The sequence below is a fragment of the Leuresthes tenuis genome, unplaced genomic scaffold (assembly GCF_036924035.1).
Source record: "Leuresthes tenuis unplaced genomic scaffold, fLeuTen1.0.hap1 SCAF_12, whole genome shotgun sequence".
Lineage (NCBI taxonomy): Eukaryota > Metazoa > Chordata > Actinopteri > Atheriniformes > Atherinopsidae > Leuresthes > Leuresthes tenuis.
In genome coordinates, this window is record NW_027325366.1 from 30,137,135 (window position 1) to 30,162,053 (window position 24,919).

General features: G+C 39.9%; 2 protein-coding genes and 1 long non-coding RNA gene across 3 annotated transcripts; 2 read left to right on the plus strand and 1 right to left on the minus strand.

Annotated features, from left to right (window-relative positions):
• Positions 1 to 2,026: 2,026 nt before the first annotated feature.
• Positions 2,027 to 11,221, plus strand: hcn5 (hyperpolarization activated cyclic nucleotide-gated potassium channel 5). Its single transcript, XM_072397753.1, has 10 exons — positions 2,027 to 2,624; positions 3,646 to 3,832; positions 4,412 to 4,516; positions 4,752 to 4,889; positions 7,832 to 7,993; positions 8,285 to 8,378; positions 8,455 to 8,582; positions 9,028 to 9,174; positions 9,274 to 9,511; positions 10,605 to 11,221. The coding sequence occupies exons 1-10, from the start codon at positions 2,440 to 2,442 to the stop codon at positions 10,778 to 10,780; spliced, it is 1,560 nt and encodes a 519-aa protein (XP_072253854.1). The 5' UTR covers positions 2,027 to 2,439; the 3' UTR covers positions 10,781 to 11,221.
• On the minus strand, positions 10,607 to 13,354 carry LOC140319991 (uncharacterized). Its single transcript, XR_011917995.1, has 2 exons — positions 13,292 to 13,354; positions 10,607 to 10,771 (listed from the first exon to the last, which is right to left on the minus strand). It is a non-coding gene; the product is annotated as an uncharacterized lncRNA (long non-coding RNA).
• Positions 13,355 to 17,755: 4,401 nt separating this feature from the next.
• ska3 (spindle and kinetochore associated complex subunit 3) lies at positions 17,756 to 24,317 on the plus strand. The gene is made up of 11 exons (XM_072397444.1): positions 17,756 to 17,910; positions 18,016 to 18,077; positions 18,382 to 18,553; positions 18,627 to 19,071; positions 19,219 to 19,280; positions 19,998 to 20,188; positions 20,297 to 20,503; positions 21,393 to 21,581; positions 21,683 to 21,762; positions 22,693 to 22,832; positions 23,717 to 24,317. Exons 1-11 carry the CDS (start codon positions 17,796 to 17,798, stop codon positions 23,872 to 23,874), a joined length of 1,821 nt encoding a protein of 606 aa, XP_072253545.1. The 5' UTR covers positions 17,756 to 17,795; the 3' UTR covers positions 23,875 to 24,317.
• The last annotated feature ends 602 nt before the right edge of the window (positions 24,318 to 24,919 follow it).

Here is a 24,919-nt window from a genome sequence, read left to right on the forward strand (position 1 = left end):
GGATGCTCAGCACACAATAGTGTCCTGGGAGCTTTGGCATATGAAAAATGTTCAATTCATGTTCTACAGCAATAAAGGTGTGTGTGCATCCCGTTGGGTCTACAGTGCGTCAGTACAGCAAAGCCGTGCGTAAGCAGAAGCACTGAGTCCCTAACTCACCTTTGAGAACCAGCTGTGTGCTAGATAACTGAGCGTATTGCTCACTTGCTAATAACTGTGTGATATATCTACATCACCAATTGAAACACGCGCTGCTGTTCTCTTCGCTGCTACTATCACATCTGTAGCTCTTAATGAATGTAAGTGGTTCTGAAATGTTCATTAATTAACGTTCAGTTTGCTTTGAAGTCTTGTTGTTTTGGTCTCTCCTGCAGAACACTGCCTCCTCGAGGGGGAGAGGTATGAAGCAAGTCATCTCTGCCACCTTGTGCTCCTTGCAGCATCTTCCGACAAAGCAGAGGTGTAAGCACTTTTTCGACTAAGCTTCTTTTCAGTATTGTGCAGAAAACAATCTCCAGCGGATGGTAAATTGGAAGGTGCAGTGATACCAATACCTTTTAAAGTTTAAATGACTAAATTAAACCTGTTAAAGCTTTGCTTCTCCTGAGCTGTTATGGTACTTAATATAATTTATTCACAATAACACAGAATATTTGCCTAAAATTGCATTTATTCATACTTTTATAAGTCAAACCTCCTGTTAAACTGACACATCAGACGCATTGTTCCAGTAAAATCATCATTGGCAGTTGCTGGGAAGCATTTATTAATGCTATTAGCATCTACAACAACCTCCTAAGAGGGCACCATTGTTGTTGTCAAACTCTGCTGTCGCCTGAGTGTAGGATGCTGGAACAACTGCCTTGGCCACAAATACGACAATATGGATTCTCTTGTGATGTTGTCCTTCTCATAAACAGGTTCACTCATAAGCAGAAGGTGTTGAACAACTTGTCATTACAGTTGTTTCAGTTGTCTCCGATCTACACAGTTACTCAGCATTAGGATAATTCTTGGCTTGAATAAGATGCTTTTAGCCTCTAACTCTTAGTAAGGTAAGAAAAGACTCCATTCTTTCCATTCTGGTTGTTTTTGATGGCGTTATAAAACACTTTCCATACACTTTATTATGTTATCCAGCTTTTTGTTGAGACTATTCTTGTCCACCTGGCTCAAAGTCGAGCCACACAGCCCACTGTCACTCAGTGATATCTGCTTGCCAAAACTAGGTTATTATATTGTTTGAAAATCAGAGATTGGATTTAATGCTTAACATTTACAAGCCATCTGAAGGAAAACTGCAAGAAGTACGACGTCCAAGAAATTTCCAAACCGCTCTATTCTGTTTGAGGTCACTGAAGCCTATTTTAGGAAGCACACTGAGGGAGAGACAGTGTGCACCTGGACAGGTTGGCAGTTTGTCACAGGTATAACAGAAAAACTGGCATGTTGCGCTTTCCAATAGCATTTTACTTGTTAAGCTGCAAACTTAGAACTAAGAGATATCACTCCACCAGAATGTATCCTTACATAGGTCGGGCAAAGTTGTTTTTCTTCTATATTTGACAGAATGAAATGCAAGCAAAGTTGCTCAAAGCTTGAAAATTCATCTTATGCACTCAGATGCCAGTAATTTGTCTTACCAACTGTGAAGATCCCTCAATTAATTCCTCTTTGCTGTCACATTATGTAATTTATCAAACTTGCTAGCTTGCAACGAATCCTCCTCTCCTTCCACGAAAAAGCAAATCCAGATGATTTATATCCCTATTTATCACTTTATAATCCTCAAGACTAATGCTGCCTCTGTTTTGTTTTCTTTTTTTAATGTGAAATGTGAAAACAAACAGCCAAGGAGTTGGCTCAGTGCTGCAAGCATACTGTATGTACAGCATCAGGTAACACAGAGCAGGGTTTAATTACATCCGTGACAGTTTTCCCTGACTGAACTTGCACACACTGCCAGATGTCTAGTTCACATGACAATAATTGTGATCCCCTCTACACGCACATGCATCCACCACTGTCTTTCGTGTTAATGTGAGCTGGACTTTGTCCCCTTGACATGGCTTGATTCATGTGAGATGAGACACAGTTACTGAATAGTTGATGAGCTGAGAGAAAGAGAAAAGAAGTGAAGGGGTGGGGGCAGAAATAGAAAGAGGCAGCCAGAGAGGAAGAGAGGGAGAGAGGGACTGAGCAGAGAGGCGGGTATCCACTCGCCTCATTCTACATAGCGTCAGTAAGCCCTGAGGTTGGGAGGCTGGATGTAAAATTACCTTGTGATCAAGAAGGGACGTCAGGATTGCTGGAGTCGTACTTCACTCATCCCAAGAAGAAGAACAAACAGCAGCAGCAGCAGCAGCAGCAGCAGCAGCAGCAGAGGAAGGATGGCCTGCTCATTCAGCTGATCATAGGGACTGATCTAAGGGACTTGCTATGGAGAAAGTAAAATGTCCCGTCGTGGGACGCTCCAAACTCACCTGTGGATGGAGAGCCCTGCTTCTCCCACAGTTGAACAGGCAGTCCCTGTACGTGTACGGCAGCGAGGTGGCCGTGGAGAAGGAGTGCATCCGCCAGCTGGAGAGCGGAGTCTTTGTCATTCACCCTTTCAGCCTCATGAGGTATTTAATAAGTCTGATAGAATCAGGCCAGTCCCGTACATCACTTCCACTGTTTCTTTGGACTATTTCTGGTTCATTGATGTAGACGATTGTAGATGATTAATGACATCATTTCAAGCTCAAAACAAAAAGTTCCATCCATGCTTGAGCCAAAACACTTTGCCAATATTTCATTACTGAGTCGTGTTTTTCATAAGTGATTACATGCCAGATATTGTAAAGTTAAAGTTTCAGTTTGTAAAAGAAAACTTTTAGAGATTTGCTCGGGAAAAACAAGAGTGAATGACATCATCTTGTGTATTAAGATTTGTAATTGCTCATCTTCTTTAACATTTCAATCAAGGAAGTAACTCAACAATTTAGGTGAAATGATTCATTAGTTGCAATTCTAGTTTATAATACTTATTTTTAGTGTTTACTACTTAATGTTTTCATTCTATAATTTTGTCTATACTGTAAAGTTGTTGTTTCAGAAGTTTTTCTTCCATTTTTCGTAGTTTTTTCTCATTTTAATATATTGTAAATAAAGCTAAAATAACTATATATAAATAAACAAGAGTTAGAGATGATTTTTGCTCACGATACTCTTATTTTGTCAAGAGCGATTTAAGATGATACTCAAGGATTAGAAGATGAAAAGAGATAGTTCAAATGACTTCTTTAAGGTTCATGTTTTCAGAGATGGCTGGTTTTGCTTTATCAGTGTAGCATCGTTATTAGTCTGTAAGGTGATCATATGGAGTGAAATCAGAGAGGCAATGAAACAATTGGGATCAGAGAGCAGATATTTGAGCCCGGCAATCTAAACCTTACTGAGGAGATGTGCAGTTACATTATCAGAGTATTTAGTGTGCATAAATCAGCTTGACTTACTGGCTGCAGCGGGACTGTCTAATGAGCTTCTTCTGGCAGATGAACTGAGACTTTCCACTACAAGCCTACATGGAAAACAAGATCTGAGAGGTACTCAAAGGTCACTAACACTGACATAATTTATGCTTTTGTGGTCTCTCTCCTGTAGGAGCTACTACATCATGTGCATGATGGCCATCACATTTCTGAACCTGATTGGGATTCCCATGGAGATAGCGTTTCTGGATGGCAAAAGCGGGCTGGCATGGGAAAGCTTTAACGTGTTCTCAGACACTCTGTTTCTGATAGATGTGGTTTTAAACTTCAGAATGGGTATCATAACAGAGGACGCAGAGGTGAGAGTGGCTGCGCTCTATTTTCAGACACAATCTGGAAGACGATAATCCCTCAGGCTCATACAATCCATCTCTGCTCCATCTGTAATCTACTCAATACACGGAAGGCTAGATTAACCTCCCACTGAGCTCCATCAGGCCACAGGCAACATTGGCACCTGCTGTCTGATTTTATAACAAGGATTATGATGTTTTGCTTAAATGAGTATATATCATTTACTATTAAGTATTTTACAGAGCATATCCCATTTATTTTCATCGGCTCATGGCATTCCGGCCAATCACAAACGGCCCATCTGGGGTGTTTTCCCACGCAAACATCTGGTTTTGCCAGATTTATTCTCAGTCGGTTTCTGTCTGTTTCAAATATTCACAACACTTCAGTGATGCTGTCGAATGAATGTTTAGTTTTTTTGGGCAGCCTTGTTATCTCATCTGGCGTCACTGACGCTCTCAATTTTGAACTTACTCCTGACATATCGGTTCAGATCAAGTCTTACATTATTCATGTGATTGTGGCATATGCTGCACAGTGTCTTCATCCATCTGCTCGATCCACTGCGCCCTTCTGTTTTTCAGGAAGCTATTCTGGACATCAAGCGGATCCGAGTCAGTTACCTGAGGACATGGTTCATACCAGATGTTATAGCAGCTTTCCCAATTGGATACATACTGCTGTTTGCGGTAATGATGAACGGACTGTTAAAGTTAAAAGCCAACAGTGTGCTGCAGTGCTGACAAAGCAAAGATGCAGTTATTCTAAAATAATTTCGTTGTGATTCATGTTTAAAAAGTTTTGTACAGCACTTAAACAAATCAGAACTAATCCAGAACAAATTACATATACTAGATGTAAAGTAGAATAATGTGTATTGATAATAATAAGCCATGAAAATGCCTTTTTTATTTCTATTCACAGGACTTACAATACCAAAATGATGACAATCCTACCAAGACCAACAAGATGATGAGGATACTGATGTTTGTGCGGATCCTCAGCTTGATCCGGCTGGCTCGGGTGTCCAGACTGGTCAGGTTCTTCAACGAAGTGGAGAAAGTACGTTCAAACACAAACTACAGACCTCTGAAAGCTCCCTCAGCTGTTTGCCCTCGCTGCTGATGCCTTACCACACTGGGTTCCAGTGACGAACGTGACTTTGATCGCTCAAAAAAACAATTTAAAGAACTGATTATTGTCAGATCTTCTTTGTCTGTTTCTCATCCGACACGTTGAGATGAAACATTGGACTCAACCAACTAAAACTTTATGTCCATCTTAATGTAACAGTAATTCACTCTAAATCTTAGTTTTTGTATCGATAATTCATGATATTCTTTTTTATGATTCCAAATCTTTATCCAATCTTTATAGCATAGTTTGGTGCGATGATACTTGCTCTGAGTTCATGCAATCCCTGAAAACCAGGAAACCTTAACACTCTTTTAGTTTTCAAGTTGTGAAGTGAACTGTCAGATCTGCAGTTTGAATGGCAAAACAGAGAGTATCTGTGCGTCTTCTGGTCATGTTTTGAAGTCACAACTGAGTGGACCTTACTGAATGGAAATAGCTGGTAATATTACTGTTCTAATTCAGTCTCAGAGACATTTGGATGACTTGATGTTGCCATCAAATGCATCTTTGGTTTTTGTCTGGATTTATTGGAAATCTTAATAGACATGGAGTTGTGAAACACACTGAGCCATTCTTGCACTGGTGTTCCTTGTGTTCATCATTGTTCATGCTCTGGTTTGTTTGTTTGGTTTGGTAGGAATTTTATGCAGGTTCAAGAGACTTTTGAGGAGCCCCTCTCTGACCTCCTGTGTTTTGACCACAGATCCATTGACTAAACACACTAAGAAACTAGTTACTGTGGGAAAATACTGTACTTTTGAGTGTACCGGGTACTTTTGAGGTGGGATTTGCTGCATTGAACATTTCTGAATGGTTGAGTCTTTTTTCTGCCATTCAGCCACAGTCATAGAAACAATCAATCTCTGCTATAACTATTAACACGTGTTAACTTTACAGTGTTACTGTTTCTAAACACAGTATTCAAACATTGCCTTTGATTGCCTTGTCCGGTGAGTGGGGGAGCACATAAGTGAGCACATGCTGTGGCAGTAAAACACCCAAACCTGAACACAACCCTGAGGGAAGGTGCAACATGGCCATTTTTTACGTGAATTCTGCTGAAGGCACTTCCTACTTTCACCATCTGTGTCTGTGTACTATAATCAACCCTGCAGCCCCACTACAGCAGCAATTAGAGATGTTGATTTGTTACACTTCGGACTCATTTGCCTAATCTTCACATGACTTTAGAACTCAGTGAACCCTACAGTGAAGAAACCGATCTAAAGAAACCTTTTAGCTTCTTAGATAAAGTGCCTGACAAAGAAAGCGCTGTGTACTTTCAGTCAATATGCAGCGTATATGTCATCTTGTGTTAGTTTTTGGTTATTTATGTTTGGTCAGTTTTCTTAGGTTGGTTTAGAACATTCAGCACAGTTACGTGCACGGTTAACTGGACCATCGTTCTTGCCCTGGTACACATGCATGTGAGGCGGCTCGAGCTGTTACCAGAGTGTGTTAGATGCCACAATGCTGTCGAGTGTCTGAGAAATTGTTCAAGACATTCTGTCATTTCTAACTTTGCCTGTGGGAGATCATTGTACATGTAAGTACAGCCAACATCTGTACGTCGCTTGAATTCGGAGTTTTGCCCGCTGCAGTTATCAAATCAGGATTTTATTAGAGCAGAGTGAAAATGCTTTAAGTGGCACGTAGTTTTCATAGGCTTATTTTTTTGTGAATGAGAGCAGCTTTATTGGGGTTTCAGATGTATTAGAATAAACTTACACTTTACTTTTTACAGGAAAATGCATGTGCACAGCATTTAGGTCCACTTGAGTCTAGCTAAGCATGTAGATGATGGAGGGATTTGATCCCAAACTGCTTTATGTTGTGTTAGTCCGGCTTTGAGTACCTTAATTTTGTCTTTACTCGTGTGTTCATTCTTTCTTCTGTTCCTTCTTCACTCTTCTCATCGTTTCATCAGATCCTCTGTTCTGCTACCTAGTTCTGTTTCTCCGTCCAGCTCACTTTGTTTGGATCGGGAATAACTTGGAACCACTTTTTTTAATGTTGCTTTTTCATGAACAATGCCACATTCATCTTGTTTTGTGCTTGTTTGTTTTTATTTGCGACTTTGCACAGTTGGTGGAAAATGTCTTTCATGTGTACGGGTAGCGTTTGGGCTCTGATTTCTAACAGATTTATTACAACCTGGGTCTCTTTTGCAAATACTCAGCCACTTTTCCTGATAAACATTTAAAAAAAAGCATATCTATATATTCAGAATTAATAATTGATATGGAAAGACAAAGAATGAATGGAAATAATTCAAACTCACTGATGATTGGCTGAACTGACCACTGCTGTGCGCGCAGTTTTACCTGTGATGGGGATTATTTAATTATTTATGGTGTAAATTAAGTGGTTTAGATAATCTGACTAAACTGTTGACTTGTTTACAGCCTGTCTGATCGTTTGACAGCTCATGTTTCTTGCCACATCTGACTTTGTTGTAGTCAATTTGTCATTTGATGCCCCCAAACCTTAACAACAGCTAAAGCTATGGAAGTAAGACAGAAGTTTCCATAAACCAGGTAAAAATGAGAATCTTCTGAATTATATCCATGAAAGTAAACCTCAAGCCTTCACGGTAATTTGATAGAATTGGTTCACATTCTGCTCAGCTTTGATCACGGTTGTTATTTCAAACCCAAACTGTCTTCGTAATGAGTTTTAGCAAAGGAACACACAAATTGTTCAGTCAGAAAGAAATCATATTCACTTGATATTTTCACAGCATCATTTTAAGGTCAGAGAGTCGGCAACATTTCACACATCTCAGCCAAGACAAGCTGACAAGATGATCTGTACTGAGTATGATTTGCTTACTAAATGTCATGTCTCATGACATCTCTTCTTGACAGGTGTCAAATGCAAACCTGGAGGTGGTGCGCCTGTTCTTCCGCATCTTGTCTCTCTTCATGATGATTTTTTTGCTGTGTCACTGGAATGGCTGCATCCAGTACTTTGTCCCCATGCTGGAGGAGTTTCCCAGCGACTGCTGGGTCAGGAAAGAAAACCTGATGGTAAAAACTGTCTCGAAATGAAAAAGACTGTTAATGCTGATTGATGCTAATGAGGTGTTTGTGAAGAGGCCTGTCAGTTTTTTTTCTGTCAGTGTAGAAAATTGATCATTTTAAAACAGGTTAAGTGGAATATTTCCTTTTTCCACCACGTGAACAAAGAAATATCCATGAATAAAAAACTACTGTGTGAAACACTGAAAAAATAAGACTATTAATGGTACATCAGACGTCTCTGATACACGGTGCATTGTTAATAAAAAATATAACTTATTAACTTTTCTTTTCTGCCAGAATGCAACAGTCATCGTGAAATACTCTTGGGGAGTTTTCCGAGCTCTCTCCCAGATGATTGCTCTCTCTTATGGCTCAATGGACGCTCCGACAAGTGAGGATTATTTCTTTTTTTACTCTGACGCTTGAATAAATCAGATGGAGCTGAAGCTGCTATTGTTCATCACCAGATTATGTTGAGATGTGGATCGTCATGGTCAGCATGGTGTCCGGTTGTCTGATGTACACCGTCCTCGTGGCCAACGCTACGACCATGATCGCCAACGTCGACCCAGCAGCCAAGGAATACAAAAGCAAGGTCCTTGTGGTTTACACTTAGACCCATTCACAATTCCTTCCTTGTATTTTGCAGAAATGTCCCTTTCCTTCAAGCATTTAAGGAGCAATGGACGTCTAACCCTTCAGTCAGGGTGTTGGAGGCCATTTGGAGGGCTTCGTTTCTTTAAAGAAAAGTGTCATCTACCCTTCATGCTTGAATGAGAAACAGAGAAGTGGAAGAGCAAAAGGGGAGGAACTGGGATTGGGTTTTGCAATCTCTTTGCATATACATTTACTGAAACTTGCACTACTGTGACATTTTAGTTTCAAGTTTGCATTTTCAGAGGAAAAGTGTGTAGAAATAGTCCTCTCATCGTAATGCTATGCAGTTGTGGAAAGTGGACACATGAGCACATAATCAGGCCGGGTGCTTATTTAATCATTGTGTGAAGGGAGGTGTGTGAAACAGCTGTGACTCTCAACAGATGAGCCGTTTGGAGCACTACATGGCTTTCATGAAGCTCCCGCCAGAGTTGCAGCTTCGCATCAGCAACTACTACCAGGCGCGCTACGGAGGGAAGTGGTTCAATGAGAAGGACGTCATGGATGTAGTGTCCTCAGCACTCAAAGAGGTACAGCTTAGAAATGAATGCTTATGTCGGATTTACAACCTCAGTTCCCAAAAAGTTGGAAATGGCAGTGTTTCTAATCATTTTGTATTTATTTTTCAGCAAATCGTGACGGTGATGTGCAGCCGGCTGCTGAAAAAAGTGCCCATGTTTCAGAACAGAGACGAAACCTTCATTAACGTCATCCTTCTCAAACTGGAGTACGAAGTTTTCCAGGAGGGAGACGTCATCGTTCGTCAGAACGTCCCAGGTGACCGCATGTTCTTCATCGACCACGGCCAGGTTGTCATGGAGATGGATTCCTACGAGAGGGAGCTGTGCGATGGAGACTTTTTCGGAGGTAATCTCATAAAATCTTAAGTTACATTTGATAAAACATTTAAATACTTTCAAATGTTTTTTTCCCCCTCGTTAATCTCCACATTAATGTTTTCATATTTTAATGACCAACCTCTATGGAAACCATGAAACTGTGGGAAAGTGTTACTAGCAAGCAATGAATGTGTCATACATAAATTTCACATCTCAATTTTAATTTTTATGAGCTTTTTTTTTGGCAAAGAGTCGTTGCAGTTAAGTTGAATCCCAGCTGGAGCCCTTCTGTGTGGCGTCCATCGCCCAAAAAGCACACATGAAAGGTTAATTAGTGATTCTAAACTGACCCTAGGAGCCGGTGTGAGTGCGCAGGGTCATTTGTCTCTATGTGGCCCTGTGGTGGACTGGTGACCTCTCCCTGTTGTCAGTGTTGGATTGGATTGTTGATCTGCCATACAACACATTTACATAAGTCTGTATGTATTAAATCATTTTTAATTAGTAGATGGAACATCGTAAAGGAAGTAAGAAGCATAACTATGAGCACCGTTATGGGCCCCAACCAGATCAGTGTCCATAGCAGCATGATCTGATGTTGAATATAGCTCTAAGCACCGGTAGAACTTTTTCATGTATATATTTTTTGCACTAAATTGTATTTTTCCACTGAACTCAGCCTTTCTCTGCTTGGTTCTCCACTTCAGACAGTATCCCCTCTACGTGGTGTATTTGCTTCTTTCATTGTGGTGCTGGGAGAAGCTGCAGTGACTGAAATGGGACACAGAACCCCCACAAATACCAGTGTAGAGTGATTATTGCACTAAGTGAGTGCGTTACAGAGGTGTAAGGTCATTTCTGTGAGCTACAGCTCACCTTCCATCAGCGAAAGAAAACTGGCTGTAACGACAGAATGCTTTCAAAGATCAGACCCAAAGAGATTAAATCAATTTTTTATCAGTTTTTAATTCTCAGGCTTTCAGTAGGAACAAGCACTCCCTCCCCACACAACTCAGCTACGTCTGGTCATTTAATTTAGGATTAATTGTCAGAGCTCATCCCCATCATTAGGGTTTACACGCTCATTAATAACGGTCTTCTGGTTCCTTCTGTGACTGCAGAGACATGTGTGCTGACCAAAGGCAAACATCTGGCCACAGTGAAGGCGCTGACTGACTGCCAGTGTTTTTCTCTGTCCTGGGACGACTTCCAGGATGTGCTTCAGGGCTTCCCAGATGTCAAGAAGGACATAGAAAAAATGGTTCTGCTCAGCTCATCTGAGGATGGACTTCTGTAAGACAAAAAAAAGAAAGCACATGGACTTATTACTTCAAGGAAAAGACAAAAGCTATGCATTTACAGGGCATTTTGTTTAGTTAAGTGATGGACAGACTTGGATACAAATGGGACACTTATTCATTTGTGAGATGGACAATTTAGAATATTTAGTCAGTCTAGGAGTCATATTGTCTTCTTATCCATCAGTAATCAGCAATAAACAAAAACCTCACTGGTAAAGACGATCAAATATGTGGTCTCAGCCTTCTTGTTGTTAAAGTTGCAATTTAGTATTGATGTTTGCAGAGTTTATCCACTTCCAAGAAGGACTGGAAGATTCCTCATGAGAAGCCAGATCTGTATCCAAAGCCTTGAAAAAGGTTCTGGGTGCACCCATTATCTCAGGTAGAGGGGGAAATATGTACTTAACTGTATTTTATGAAACCAGTCTTAGACGATGTTGCCATTTTATGTTTTTTAGGAACCTCAGATATCCGTCATTAATGTCTCCCAGCCACAGATGGGTCTAATCTTATTCAACCCTGTCACATGATGATGTTTTTTAAGGACCGTTTCGGGATTTCAAAGACTTTTTCCATACTTAACCAATTTGTTCAGTTCTTTAAACCTAATGACATAATTTTGGTGGCTGAATCCAACCGAACAGTTAGTTAGAACAAAAGTAAAGAGGAATCAAGTGTCTCATGAGTTATTACGAGACACTGGAACTTAGGTGCTCATGGTGAAGCTGAATTAATTGAAAAAAGGATCATTCATTCATGTACCTGCCTGTTTGACAAGCCTTGTGCAGGCACACAGTCTTGCATGTTGCTGAAGTGGGTTTAGGAAGCCGTGAGAAACAGAAATTATAATCTTGATTATATCTGGCATGGCACCACATGACCCCTGAAGGTGCATGTCCTTTCAGTCCTGTAAGTTGCAAGTTAGAGCAGCCTAGATCAGGTTTGTTCAAACACAAGCCCCAACACCTTGGGGGCTGTTTATGCCTGCACAGACGCATCTGTACGTCTCAGCACCAGCAGAAATAAGGATTTGGGTTAACTTTCAACTTTTCAATACAGATGGTGAGACGTGCCATCCTCCCAATTTATTTATTTATTTAACAGTGCAAATATAACCCTCTGAGATTACTCATTTTTTATTGATAATTGAATGTTTTGACGATGCTGTGCATTGATCGAATGCTGAGTGGCTGGAAGTTAGCTTGAGCAGTGCCAAAAACAAATAAATATCAAAGCAGCACAGATTTTAGCACAAAACACTTTCTTTCAGTCACAAAACAGAACACTTTGTCCACATTGACTTCTGCGTTTTCCACCGCAGAGCAAAGCTAAAGGACCAACACCAAAACAGCCATGAGCAGCCCACAGCTCAGATTGTTCCACATTATTTATCCGACTGCTCACAAGTGGTAGCAAAACACCACAACATGTACCTGTGCCTTTCCAAAGCGCCAACGCAGAGAGGACCCAGAACCATGTTCAAGCTTTACTCATCACTGCCCACTGGGAGTTTCACACAGTTGTGCTGTTTCTTAAATTCTTCCCCAGAGAAAACTACCGCAGATCCTTACATTTCTCCGCATTCCCCACACTCTGCACACTGATAGCAAGAACTAGCTTCACTGCAGCTACTGTACAATCTGTCTAGAATCTGAGGTTCCAGGATAATCAGTCCATACTTGTTTATTGTATGAACAGGCTTAATGTTTTGTCTCATTACTCTTGACAGGACCCAAGTTGCAATGAGCCAGAATTTTGCTTTTAAAAGGTAATAACTTGTGTTTATTTCCTTTGAAATAACATTTATTTAAGCATAGCACTACACAAGACACACTAAGGTGACATGAAAGTTTGAATGATTGTTGCATGATGTAGTGAATATAATTACAATAATATGGGTGAGAACAGCAGGTCATTTAATCTTTCATCCAAACAGAGAAATGGTGCCTGACTCTGTCAGGTGTTTGTATTTGTAGAGGTAGAAGGAAGCTGGGGAGTAGGTTCACTTAGACTCCATCCCTTTGAAAAGCCCCACCAGATTCCAACCTCTCCAGCAGCTTCTTCAGCAGGTAGCGTCATGTCCTGGTGAATCTGGAATCCTTTATTCCAGGTCCACAATGAGCTGGTGGTGGAGGAGACATCGAACCCTGGGGCCAAGAAACTATCCCTGTGAAACTGCACTTGAAGGTCCTTTAATATTTGAGTTCCTAAAAAAGTCCTGGCTTTCGTTCAAAAGCCTTCAAATGTCCAGAGTTTGTCTGAATAGATGCCAAATCTTTAATATCACAGTTCGTAGGAATAAAATGTTCTATGTGAGCCCATGCATCAGAACAAAAGGTTGACATCTTTTAAGCTAAACCCTGTTCTGTTCCAAAGAAAGAGGTTTTATTGCTGAAAACAAAACGAGAGAGCAAGTGAGGACAAGATTAACAAAAGCACAACGGTGTCACGTGGGACTCCAACCAAACTGTCTGAGTCAAACCCACATCTCCGGCTCTGAAACTTACTTATTATTTGCCACACCTCCCAGCTTCTAACTTTAACTTGTTTCCTGGCTCACAAGGCATGAGAGGATGCTGCTGAAATGTGTTCAATGCTCGTCACATCAGCAGAGAAAACAGGTGGAGTTCATAATAAAGTGACAGCTGGAACAGATTTAATTACTTGCTTGATCCATCTCTCATCTTTAGCTGTCCAACATCAAATCTGGGATTTCTGTTAACTGCACTGACCTTAGAAAAGAGTTTTGGAACTTCATCATTATGACAGAACAGGGGCTCATTAAGATTGTTTTGGCTCACAATCTAAATCTTAGGAGAGGTCTTGATCCTATTATTCTTACAGAATATGTAATAATCTTTGCAGATGCCACAAACTTTAAACAAGGAAAGAGATATAAAATGAGGCAGTTTTAGTGCTTTGGGAGCAACGGTTGGAAGGGCTTTGATGATATTGTAGAGAATAAAATGTGAAAATCATCTGATGCTGTGGTTATTCAGTGTTGTCTTAATTCAGTTAGGCCGAAGATGTCGTCCAACAATAATAACGACCATGGCTCACCAATCTGGGCACTAGATTTCCGGATTACGGTACAGGTTAGTTTAACATGCCTTTCTGTCAAAGTAACCTTGTACCATAAACCCACCTGGACTGCATGATGAGGGCTACTTTAATGATTCCTTGCACTTCACTGAAAGCACCTTTATAGGGCTTTTCTATAAGTGTATTTATACAAATCAGTCCTTAAAAGGAGCACTGCACAAACCACTCGTTGAGCTCCAGTTTCAAGCTGATATTGCTTCAGTATTAACGTAATCCATCGAGTTTGGCTCCACACTCTTAAGCCCCTTATTAAGCGGACTCTGGACTTATCTGAGATTCAAAGATAAAAAAAATCTTCTTTATAGCAGAGAATGACAACAACGGGTCCAAGTGGACAATCACTGTGAGTTTGTGTCTGATCTTAACATGTAACTGTGTCCAGTAGTCTGTCATTCTGCCGTCCCTCTCAGCGTAACACGCAGAATCAGCTCGCCATGACTGACCCGCTCTGAGTAGTCACAGGCTTATTTGTTACGTAAAAGCAATTCTATAATTTTCTTCAAAACTTAATCATAGGCAAATTCTATGTCAAGCCACCATTTGCATGGTTAAGAGCAGAATCGGGCTTTGAAAATCGGTTTTAATTTAGTTCTAAAGCATGAACAATTGAGCCATCAAAGCACTGCTGTTGCTCCCTTTAAATGGAAGGAAAAACATTTGTTCCTGTGTCGGCAAAAGGAAATTTGCCAATTCAGCTCACAAGAAAGACAGCGGAAGGTCACAGCTCTGCAGTATTAAATATTCAGTTTATTTTCATACCAAGAAGATAGATGCAGCTTGCCTTAATCCCCACAGGAACGCAGTGTTTTTCTGTCACATTTATCTTTGTGATCTGAAAACTGCATATTTAATTCTCTGCTGCTGGAGTTAGAGTATGTTTGTATTATTTCTCGGGAATGGCATCAAAACATCAACTTAGTTTGCTTATTAAATTATTGATTAGCTTCAGTTAAACCCAGAAAAGTCTTCTACATCAGTGGGCTACCAAATTAATTAGTCAGTTATTGGATCTTGAGTAATAAACTTCCAACTTTAAAGGTTATTTATGCAAAAATTATACTTTTACTTATCAATTTTCCTTTCTCAGACTTTGTGTTTGTGTACTTGTAAATCTAACTTTGTGAGGACCAATTAGTGCATGTTGTCCCTCAATCACAGAGTCTTAATTTAAGGGTTAAGTACAAGACAAAGTTAAGGTCAGTGAATGCATCATGTCAGTGAAATTCTTCACAAAGATTAATCTGCTAAAAGTGTGTGTGTGAGTGTATTTGCTCAGAGAAAGGTCACTGAGTTGTTGTGTCACCTCAGGTTTGCCTCTGTATAATGACATGTTAAATCAAACTTAAAATAAACAGAGACAGTGAAACTTTAATGACCTCTGCTGCTGGGAAATCACACAGCCCTAATGCCATCAACCCTTCACCCTGAAAACTGCAGCATCACCGACCTTTGCACCAAACTCCCTGCAGCTCCCAGCATTTGGACTAACACTCCCATCAGATGGTTACAGAGCATCAGCATGTACTAAAGGAACTTTTCGGTTAGATCTGACGAGGAATTTTCAGAATAAAAAACAACTTTAAATGTTCTTTAGCTATGAAACTAAACTTAAACGGTTGCTTATAGCTCATATTAGTCAGCAGATTAGTGAGTGTAAAGCTCACTATGAGCTCCATCTGATGGAAAACTTAAGAAATAAGCAGCTTATGTTTATAAGCAAATATAGGAAGAAGAAACAGTATCAATGCATTTAAAATAATGTGTTATTAAGTCATAGAAATCTATGTTTATCTTTTTTTACTGTAGAATGTCAAATATCAGAAAATAAGACTTATTGAGTTCATTTGGGGAAGTTTGACCTTAAGGTTGCATAATTTGTCCTCATAGATGTAAAAAGGTTGTAAATTTTCACATCACATAAGATGACTTGTTTTTTTGTTTTTTTTCAAATTTACGATTATGAAATTGTCTTTAAATGATTTCCCTGCATAGGATTGATAGATTCATCACTAACTTGCTATTCAAGGCTTCCAGAATACCATCGGATAAGTAAAGCTGCATGTATAAGGACCAGATTCTGTTTCCTCACAGCAGTACCCAGCTGGTAGCAGACCGCAGCCAAGTTGACCTCCAGCTGTTTGACCTCCCTTTTGTCTTTTAGCAGGCAGTTGCTCGATGTCCTAATCAGTGGGGTCCAGGTTCCTCTTAGCCACTTCAGTTTCCTGTACTGTGAATTTCTCGCCCAGATAGGAACAGACACTCTGGACCAGGACCCTGCACCACACAGACACAGGGAGTCAGTGTGTGAACCATGGTCCCGAGCAATGTTCTGACAAATTGTGTTTGCTCTGTTCATAAATGATTGAAACAAGTGTTTACCCAAACAAAAGTAAAGCCCACCATGTTTTCTTTGCAGCTCGCCTCAGTTGTTTGGTGTGCAAAATTGAAATGACCCTCAAAGTTTGTCCTCTGTTTATGTACTATATATATATTTGACCTATTGTTTAATCTGTTGGAATACATGACAGAAAAATACAGGTTCTTTGGATCATCTTAATGGTAAAATATTATGTTTAAACATAATAATCATATTATTTCAGTAAAAGTATTGTAGTATTGCTTTTTCTTGCAAAAATGCAAAAAAGAAAAAGTACAAATATGTACTCAAATACAGATATTGAGCACAAATAAACATATCTGAATTCACTAAACTCAGTAAGTAGATATATTAAATGTACCTTAGCTGGTTATGTGTTGTTATGTAAAATCTAAGAGGCATTTGCAAAAGTATGTTGAAAAACCAGAAGATACACATGTTTTTCTTCACGTATATGTAGGTATAAAAAGTTACTGGCTTCTATGGTCTTTGTCTTACATCTCTGGCATGCAAGTCGTGTGACCCTGTGCACAGTAATACAGAATAATCTCCACTAAAGACAACTGTCTTTTGCCTCAATGCTTCCAGGCTCTTTTGTTACTATTTCCTCCTGGTACCAAAGACATTCGAGCATTGGCCCAAATAAGCCTTCCTAACACTTATGATCCATGTTATCTTATCACAGAACCTATAGCTCTGAGGTCTACTGAATGTGCTGAACCGAGAGCATCACAGCTTTGTACAATTCTGACCAGGAGTTAATTTGCATTTTTGCCTAAACAACTCACACATTTTTAAAATAATCAAAAATAGCAGTTGCAACTGAGCCCTTTTCATTTAAATAAATCATACTGTAACAATTTGCATGGGCTTTGAGATGCTGCAGAAGCATGGACGTCAAAATGCAAATGTGAGTGATAAGATTTCAATGATAATCCAACACATAAAGGGAGTAAGACATGATATGAATATAATAAGACATGCATAAAAAAATCAGATGGCTTTTAATACCCAGTAGTATGGTGACACTTTTATATTATCTCATTCAATTTTGCTGTATTTTATTGCGTTTACTGTTATTTTATTGTTTTGTACTTATTCTTTTCTTTATTTATTATCTGCTGTAAAGCACTTTGGTACACCGAAATGGATTGTTGTAAAGGGCTGTATAAATAAATTACATTTACATTTACATCAATGGGATGTAAAATGATTGAAATTAAAATATTGAATAGAATCAAAATCACAGGGCAGATCATACAATATATGATTTAGATATTTAATCCCACATTGAAATTAACAGAGCATGGTTTAAAAAATTCCAACTATCAAACATAGGGGGTGCAAATGTAACAAAATGTGAGTGACTGAAACCGAAGAAGAAGAAACTACTTCCGCCCAAGCCGGAAGAGGCGCCAAAATCAAAACGGTTTTGTTTTTTTCCTGCTAGAGGAGAGAAAATTTAAACAAACGGCTGGTCAGCTTTCTCATGAATTTATCTTGAGCTAGTTGAATACATTGAGCTCTTAAAAATGGATCCGACATCCCAATTCTTCTCCAAACTGAGAAAGCTGGCGGTGACTCTGCAGTCAGAAACTTCCAGGCTCCAAAACTTCTTTGAGAACCGCAACGACGACGGTGACAGCGGTGAGTTATCCGGCCACAAGCAGACCTGCGGTGCAGCTCCTTCATATCAGCCACGAATACGTCATTTTGCTCATATATGTTAATATAAGTTCGTTCTTATTTCAGAAAATCAAGCCAGAGGGATGCGGGCGTATCACGAATTGAACAGTGAAGTCGGGAATCTAAAGGTAGCTACACCTTTACCTTACACCTGAATGCGTCGTAGTTTAATTCAAGTCCTCAGTAACACACCAACCAGCACAGTCATCAGTCTGTTAAAACTATATAAGTCGTGTAAGAGACACCAGGTAGTTGATATATTATAATTTATGACAAATTGCAATATATATATATATATATATATATAACTGGAGCAAATAGCTAACATGAGACATGACCAGTGTTTTGTTGACTTTTGTTTTGAACTAAGGCGTGACTATCCAAAACAACTAAATTCATGCACTTTTACTCTTATGTTATGGCCACGTGCAGGAGAAGTTTCAGAATGAGCTGGCCGAGAAGAAAGCTCAACAGAACGAAGTGAGCAACTTTATTCAGGCCTGTAGAGTGATGGAGCAAAGAGTCTCTAATGACATCCAGATGCTCAGGACACACATGGAAAAATATGGTTACCAAGCTCCCTGCGACAGCCAGAAACCAACCAGTAAGTCACAAACATAGCTCGCAAGCGAAAATGTCTTTAAAGAAGCTTACTAACTCCTTGGTCTCTTACACAGAGCCAAAAGATCAGGAGGCAGATGCTGAAGATAAAGTGGCAGAAGAGGATGAAACTAACTCAACAGGAGGAGAAGAGGGAAGCCAGAGGGAGGAGGAAGAGATTAGTTTGTCATCGCCTCAGAAAATGGAGCCCTTCACCGATGTGATGCGAACCCCTCAGCTCTCAGACTTCGGCCTGTCTGAGATGCAGCTGAAGAGAGCTCTGGCTGGGGCAGAGTGGTGCTCTGAAGTTCCACCTATGCCTGAGATGAGCCTCCCACACCCTGCGCTAAACACACCCGCACCGCCCCCCCTGCCCATAACTCCTAAATGCGCCCTGCGGATGGATGACGAAGAGCTACAGACACCCCAGATGCACGACTTTGGCATATCGGAGCACACCATGTGTCTGAACAATGACTTCACTATGGATCTGTTTCAGAAGAACGTTGAAAAGCCCCAAAGGTAGATCACAATGAGCCGTCACGCTCGTATAAGACCTTCTGATAGATGCAGAGCTTTATTAGAAACATGGCTTGTAGCATTACTGATACAGATATCTCAGTTTGTAGTCACAGTTTTTGTTGCTTCATCAGTGTCCTCCTTCAACAGACCCCCACAAGACAAACCCGTGCCACCAATAAACTCTTTTATGGAGAGTTTGCAGACAAAAGGTATGAAACCATTAAACCATTCAGAGGTGCGTCACTACCAGCTGTAACTGACCTCGACACCGGTTTCTTCCTGCTGGAAGCCAGAAGTGTTGTCATGTTCTCCTGCTGTATTTCTTTATCTTAGAACAGTTGATTTCCTGGTTTCTGATGAATATACCTCTGAACTTCTATTGGAAGGACTTTGTCACCCTTTTCATCCCAGTTTGGTCTGTACCAGAAACAAAGCTCCTTAGACAGTCAATATCAACTCATCACAGCTTTTTCCCACCTTGTATTAATCTCCTACATTTACTTTAAATGGAACTAAATTAGCAACTCCAGATTTGTTACTACAGTTTCTCTCTGTCATGAATCTGTGTATTAAATTCTTATTAAAGTTCTGAAAATGTTTAACTTCTAAAACTTTGGTTTCATTCTTGGCTGCTGCAGAATCGTGGCAGTGAGACGTTGTGGACTTACCAAAGAAGCTGTGTGTCATGTACAGATGCAGATGCCTAATTCTTACTTTTATGCTTGTTTTCACGGTAACAAAACATAAACTGCATTTCTGCCAGTGCTGTAGATCCTAAATGCTATGGCCTGAAACTAGAAGAAGAAGAATATTACAGGAGAAAATAAACTTTAACCTGCACAATACAGTTAAAGTATAAATGAAGGAGAACACTGCAGTGACCTGTTTTGCCTTTTTATTAATATTATTTTTCTTGTTATCTTTAGTTGACAACATGGCGTCCCCAGAACCGCCTGTACTTTGTACCCCAAGATTTAAGATCAAAAAGACAAACGGTCACTGCTCCCCAGCGGCCCAAAGCAACGGCGGCCCAGCTGGCCCTTCCGACCTGCCTTCCACTCCAGATGTCCCAGCATTTCAAACCCCATATTTGAACCGACTCGTCAGCACCAAAAAGGTATGAAAAGCATTTTCCTTTTTTGAATTTAAAGTCATGTGATGATTAATTTCTTTGTTCTGACCCAAACCTTCAGCTCAGAGTTTGTGCCTTTAAATGTGTCTGCAGAGTGCACGGCAGCCTGAGCCTATCAGCCTGCAGGCCGACGACAACAGCCACACTTTTCAAATTCAAACGTCTCCTCATAACGGAGTCACGGCCTCCAAACCCGCCTGGGCGTACACTGTGCCAGATATATCCTTCTTCGATGTGGATGTCAAGAAGTTGCCGGAGATGCCACACCTGGAGTCTGTTTTAGGAAACTCTTTACAGAATGTAAGATCAAAGGAAAGTGTTTTCTCCAATCAACAGGTTAACTCCCAAAATGTTCCAAGCTAGAGTGGTGCTTTAAAGCATTTAAAACCTTCATAGACATTAAAAAGGACGAAGATAACCCAGTTAACAAATGAGACAAAACTATAGTAACCTGGAGAATTAGCAGTTATTTCTTTTGGGTTTAGATTAGCCTTATGTTTGGATACAATAAAACTGCATTGAACAACACTGTGAAACATGGTGGTAGTTCCGTGGTTTAAGCCTGTTTTGATGCTCATTGATGGAGCAATGAATCCTGGATTATACCAATGAACTATAAAGGACGTCGTCATTTGTCTTTGAGCTAAATGTTAAGAGAAAGTAACTCTAGGTGTGATATAATGATCCTAAACAAAGATTTCCTTCCTCAAAAAAAACAGATAAAGACGATTAAAGTTGACATATTATGGAAAAATCCCTTTTTTTTTCCCTCTTCCTGGGAGCATATATTACAACTAAACAACTCACAAAAAAACAGATTTATTTTAGTCCCCATTTGTTTGAAAGTTCATCGATTAATGAGCCCAATTTTCATTCCAAAATGACTCCTTAAGTTCACTCAACCTCCTCTGCTAAGCTTCGACCTCTTTGACCCCCACATCTGGTATTTTTGACCAAAGCCTGTCTCGTATATATCAGAAAATTGTGTCAATTGTTATAAAAGGGGGATAATATGTCTCCTTTGAAGTTAATGTTTTAAAATAGGAAAATCAAAATCATAACCCAGAGCCAATAGAAATATGGTGGAACAACCACCTTAGCTTAGCTTAGCTTAGTTTATCTTGCTTAGCTTAGCTTAGCTTAGCTTAGCTTAGTTTATCCTTTTCACCTGTATCACGTTCACCTACAGAGAAATAGAAAAATCCTGAAGAACAGTGAGACTGAAATGGAGGGAAAGGACCCTGCTGTCAGTCGTCTGGAGCTGGATGGACTAACCCAGGAATTCAGCTTGGGGACACCTCGCATCAGGACAAACTTCCAAGAGCCAAGCACCCCCGAGATGCCAGACCTCAGCTCTGTTACACAGGATATATGTAAAGTAAGTGTCGACCGTCCCCGTCAGACCACACCTGCTGATTGTTGATATTCAAGGTGTCTAAACCGGATCTGAGATCTCTTTACATCATCTTTTTTGTGCAGCTTGTTGCTCAGGCACAGAAGAAGAAGACAGTTGCTGTGGACATGCATCCACATTACCGTCCAGAAAAAGACAGACGCAGGTAAACCAACTTCTAACCTTCCCAACAGCATTAAAAACACAAGGGTGACAGTAGAGAATGTAAAGTTTCACCTCGGGCCATGTTGGATTTTGTGTAACTGGTTTATTAACAAAAGTATTCTGAATTTAACAGAGATCGTACACTGAGTTCTTGGGTTTTTGTTTGCAATGTGCTGAAATCTGAGCAAAGGTCGCACATCTCCGTCAGTAATCCAGTCGTATATGGATCTACAGCGTGTTGTTTGACTCCATCTCTCCTCTGCTGCTCCACATTTGACCCTTTTTACAAAGCAAAGTAAACTACAGCTGTGGATGCTTTGCCTAATCTGCCCTCACACCTTCTTTATGTGATATAAGCTGTGAATCCTCTGAAGTCCTGAGCCAAATCAAACTGTTGCTGAGCTGCAAAAGCTAATTTAAGATGGTGACTTAATATGTATTTCATTTCAGTAGATTAGTTTAGCAGGTGAGACCATACGACTGCGGTTTTGATTCTTTTTTTAATAAAAACATGGTCGTTTCTTCGCTTTCTTTTGGCACTTTTTTTTTTTTTTTTTTTTCATTCTTCAGTTTTAGTAAAAGATTACGGCCAGTGGAGAGGTCTTCATTTTTTGTCTAAATATTGCTTTGCTCTGTAACACACTTGTGTATGAAAGGAGCTCTTCACATAAAGGGGAGTTCAAGCTCCTTTGATGGAGTTGTCCCAATATGCCTGATAGAAAGTCCTCAGCTGACTCCTCCTCTGACAGAAAACACAGAAAAAAAGATATTCAAAAGAAGAAGAATTATTTTTATTTTGTTTTTTTTCCCATATTTTCCGGACAAATCTAGTTTATTCTGATATCTGGTATTCATTTCCTTCTTTGTGTTCACAGTTGTGATTTAATTCCGTGTATCTGTCTCCATTGTAATAACGTCTCCTTCCCTGCAGTCCTCCCCCACGAGCTGAGAGTCTGTCTGTGGTGTCACAGAGCGAGTTTCAGACTTTACCAAACTACCTGAGGCGAATGACTCTGAGCAGCCTCAACCAGGCAGTCGGCAACATCAACCGATTTACAGAAGAGCGTCAAGGTCGGTGCTGCTGTACACAGGATCAGAACCCAAGCTAACTGTACATGAACGGGCCTTTTGAATACATGAGCAAGACAACCGCTTGTGATGTTATTTAATCTTTGACCACAGCAAGAAAACGCCTCTGTGCAATGATGCAGGCGCTCTGAGTCCAGCGAGCTTCGGTAGTTTCTGTGTTTCAACAAACACTTTTTTATTTTTTTTTATCGTAGATTTAACTGTGAATTATTGAGTCTTTTTCCTGAGAACTTTAGTCTGCAGGTCTTGCTCATCCAGTCTGGCCTTAAGCCCTCCCATTAAACAACTGCAGCAGTTCAGGGAGCTCATTATGTGCATTTCATTTGCTATTAAAGGAAAAACACAAAGATTTTACCAAAGTAACAACACGTGAGTGTTATGTTACCAGTTAGTTGGTGTTACCTTTAGTAAATGTAACAAATGACAAGACCTCGGCTTCACACAGCTGTTAAATGTTTGATGATGCCTGGCTCTGTCTAATTAATGGGCTAATTTACTTACCAGCGGTCACACAATGACTATAATAAAAGTTATTCTATAAGTGACTGGATCGTCAGCTCAAGACAAAAATGTGGTATTTTGAGAGTAGACGAGAAACTTCTCATTATTTCCTTAGTTTCAGATCTGTCAGAAATGTTATAAGGATGTATATTCATCAGTTTGACGTTTATTTGGCTTCACCTACAAACTACAGCAGCACAAGTGAATTCCTGTTAGATTTGGCTGATGCAGCTGTTTGCATTTTAGTGCCACATTAGAGAACAACCTCACGAACAGCTAAGACACGCAGCTTGTTGAGATGAAGCGCGCCTGTTGAAAACGGCTGATTTAGCAGCTCGCTCCTTGTTCTTCGGTGCCCTCTGCAGGAGGAACTAAAGAGTTCACGACGGAGGAGCTGAAGAGGATGATCAACGTCGGAACCATGGCCCCGGTGTACATCCTCTGTCTGAAAGAGCTCAAGAGGCTGAACCAAGTAGACGAAGTTATGGACGCCGCCGTCTACAGATTGGTGACACGCAGCTAAAGGTTGCTGGACTTAATGAAAGAATTCATCTTTAAGGTGCAGAAATGCTGATCTGCTGAGAGGAGTCCGAGCTAATTATCTTCTTCAGAGAAAGTAGGTTAACGTCTTTAGTGTTTCGAATGTGAGTAGTTCCGGTGCACGCTGCTGTTTAACGGATACAAACATGTTTCTGCACATAATATAACCTCTTTAGACAAGTATTAGAGATATTTGACTAAAGAAGAAGTCTCACAAATTATGGATAATAGACTCTCCTCCTCGGTCAAAGTGTGACCATTAATTCTGAATGCCCTGAAGGCACCCTGACCTTAAAAAATACCTCAGCTATTTTACCTCTTTTCAGCCTGGATTTCAATCTGATTTAAGAATGCAAATTTGTACATTTACTGTTATTGTCTCTTTTCGCTGCTTTTTCAATAAATACGCAATTCAACACGTCACAATGAATCAGAAATAACTCAAATTCAGCAAAAGCAATTCGTCTGCCACATTTATACGGTCAAAAAAAGTTTGAATGTTGTCATTTTTGTGCTTTCTTTACATAATTGTAAATGAAAAATAAAAAAAACCTTAATGTGATAGTTTAAAAAGTGGGGATGTCATTAATTATTCTCGCAGTAGTTGATGCGAGTACCCTCCAAAATTTCATATAAAAAGAGAATTCTTGCATTTTGTTTGGACACCAACAAAAATAATCGTCATTCACCAGATTTATTCTGTTTTATTGTAGTTTATTTTAAGCTTTCACTCCCAAACCTGCCTCTGTTAATTTGCTCACTAAAGGGAAACCTTCCCTAAGAAAAAGCCCCATATTCTCCTTTTATTATTAGGATTAACATTTCAGTTACGATGACTTCTACTTCCTCTGTCCCACGTCGAAACAACATCAAATAGTTTCTCAGGGAGCGTTTGACATGAATCCAGTTCAGCATTTCAAAAATTAGACTTCAAATAAAGGGAATATTGGTATAGAAAGAAATTATGGAAGCGACACAGTCCTGAACAACAAAAGAAACAAAAATGGCACCAAAGCACCAACCTGACA

Coding starts and splice junctions, on each gene's coding strand:
- ska3 (XM_072397444.1), top strand. CDS start 17,796: ATGGATCCGACATCCCAATTCTTCTCCAAACTGAGAAAGCTGGCGGTG. Junction 19,281..19,997: donor GGAGAGTTTGCAGACAAAAG/GTATGAAACCAT, acceptor TGTTATCTTTAG/TTGACAACATGGCGTCCCCA. Junction 22,833..23,716: donor ATTTACAGAAGAGCGTCAAG/GTCGGTGCTGCT, acceptor TGCCCTCTGCAG/GAGGAACTAAAGAGTTCACG.
- hcn5 (XM_072397753.1), top strand. CDS start 2,440: ATGGAGAAAGTAAAATGTCCCGTCGTGGGACGCTCCAAACTCACCTGT. Junction 8,379..8,454: donor CTCAATGGACGCTCCGACAA/GTGAGGATTATT, acceptor GTTCATCACCAG/ATTATGTTGAGATGTGGATC. Junction 9,175..9,273: donor TGTCCTCAGCACTCAAAGAG/GTACAGCTTAGA, acceptor TTTATTTTTCAG/CAAATCGTGACGGTGATGTG.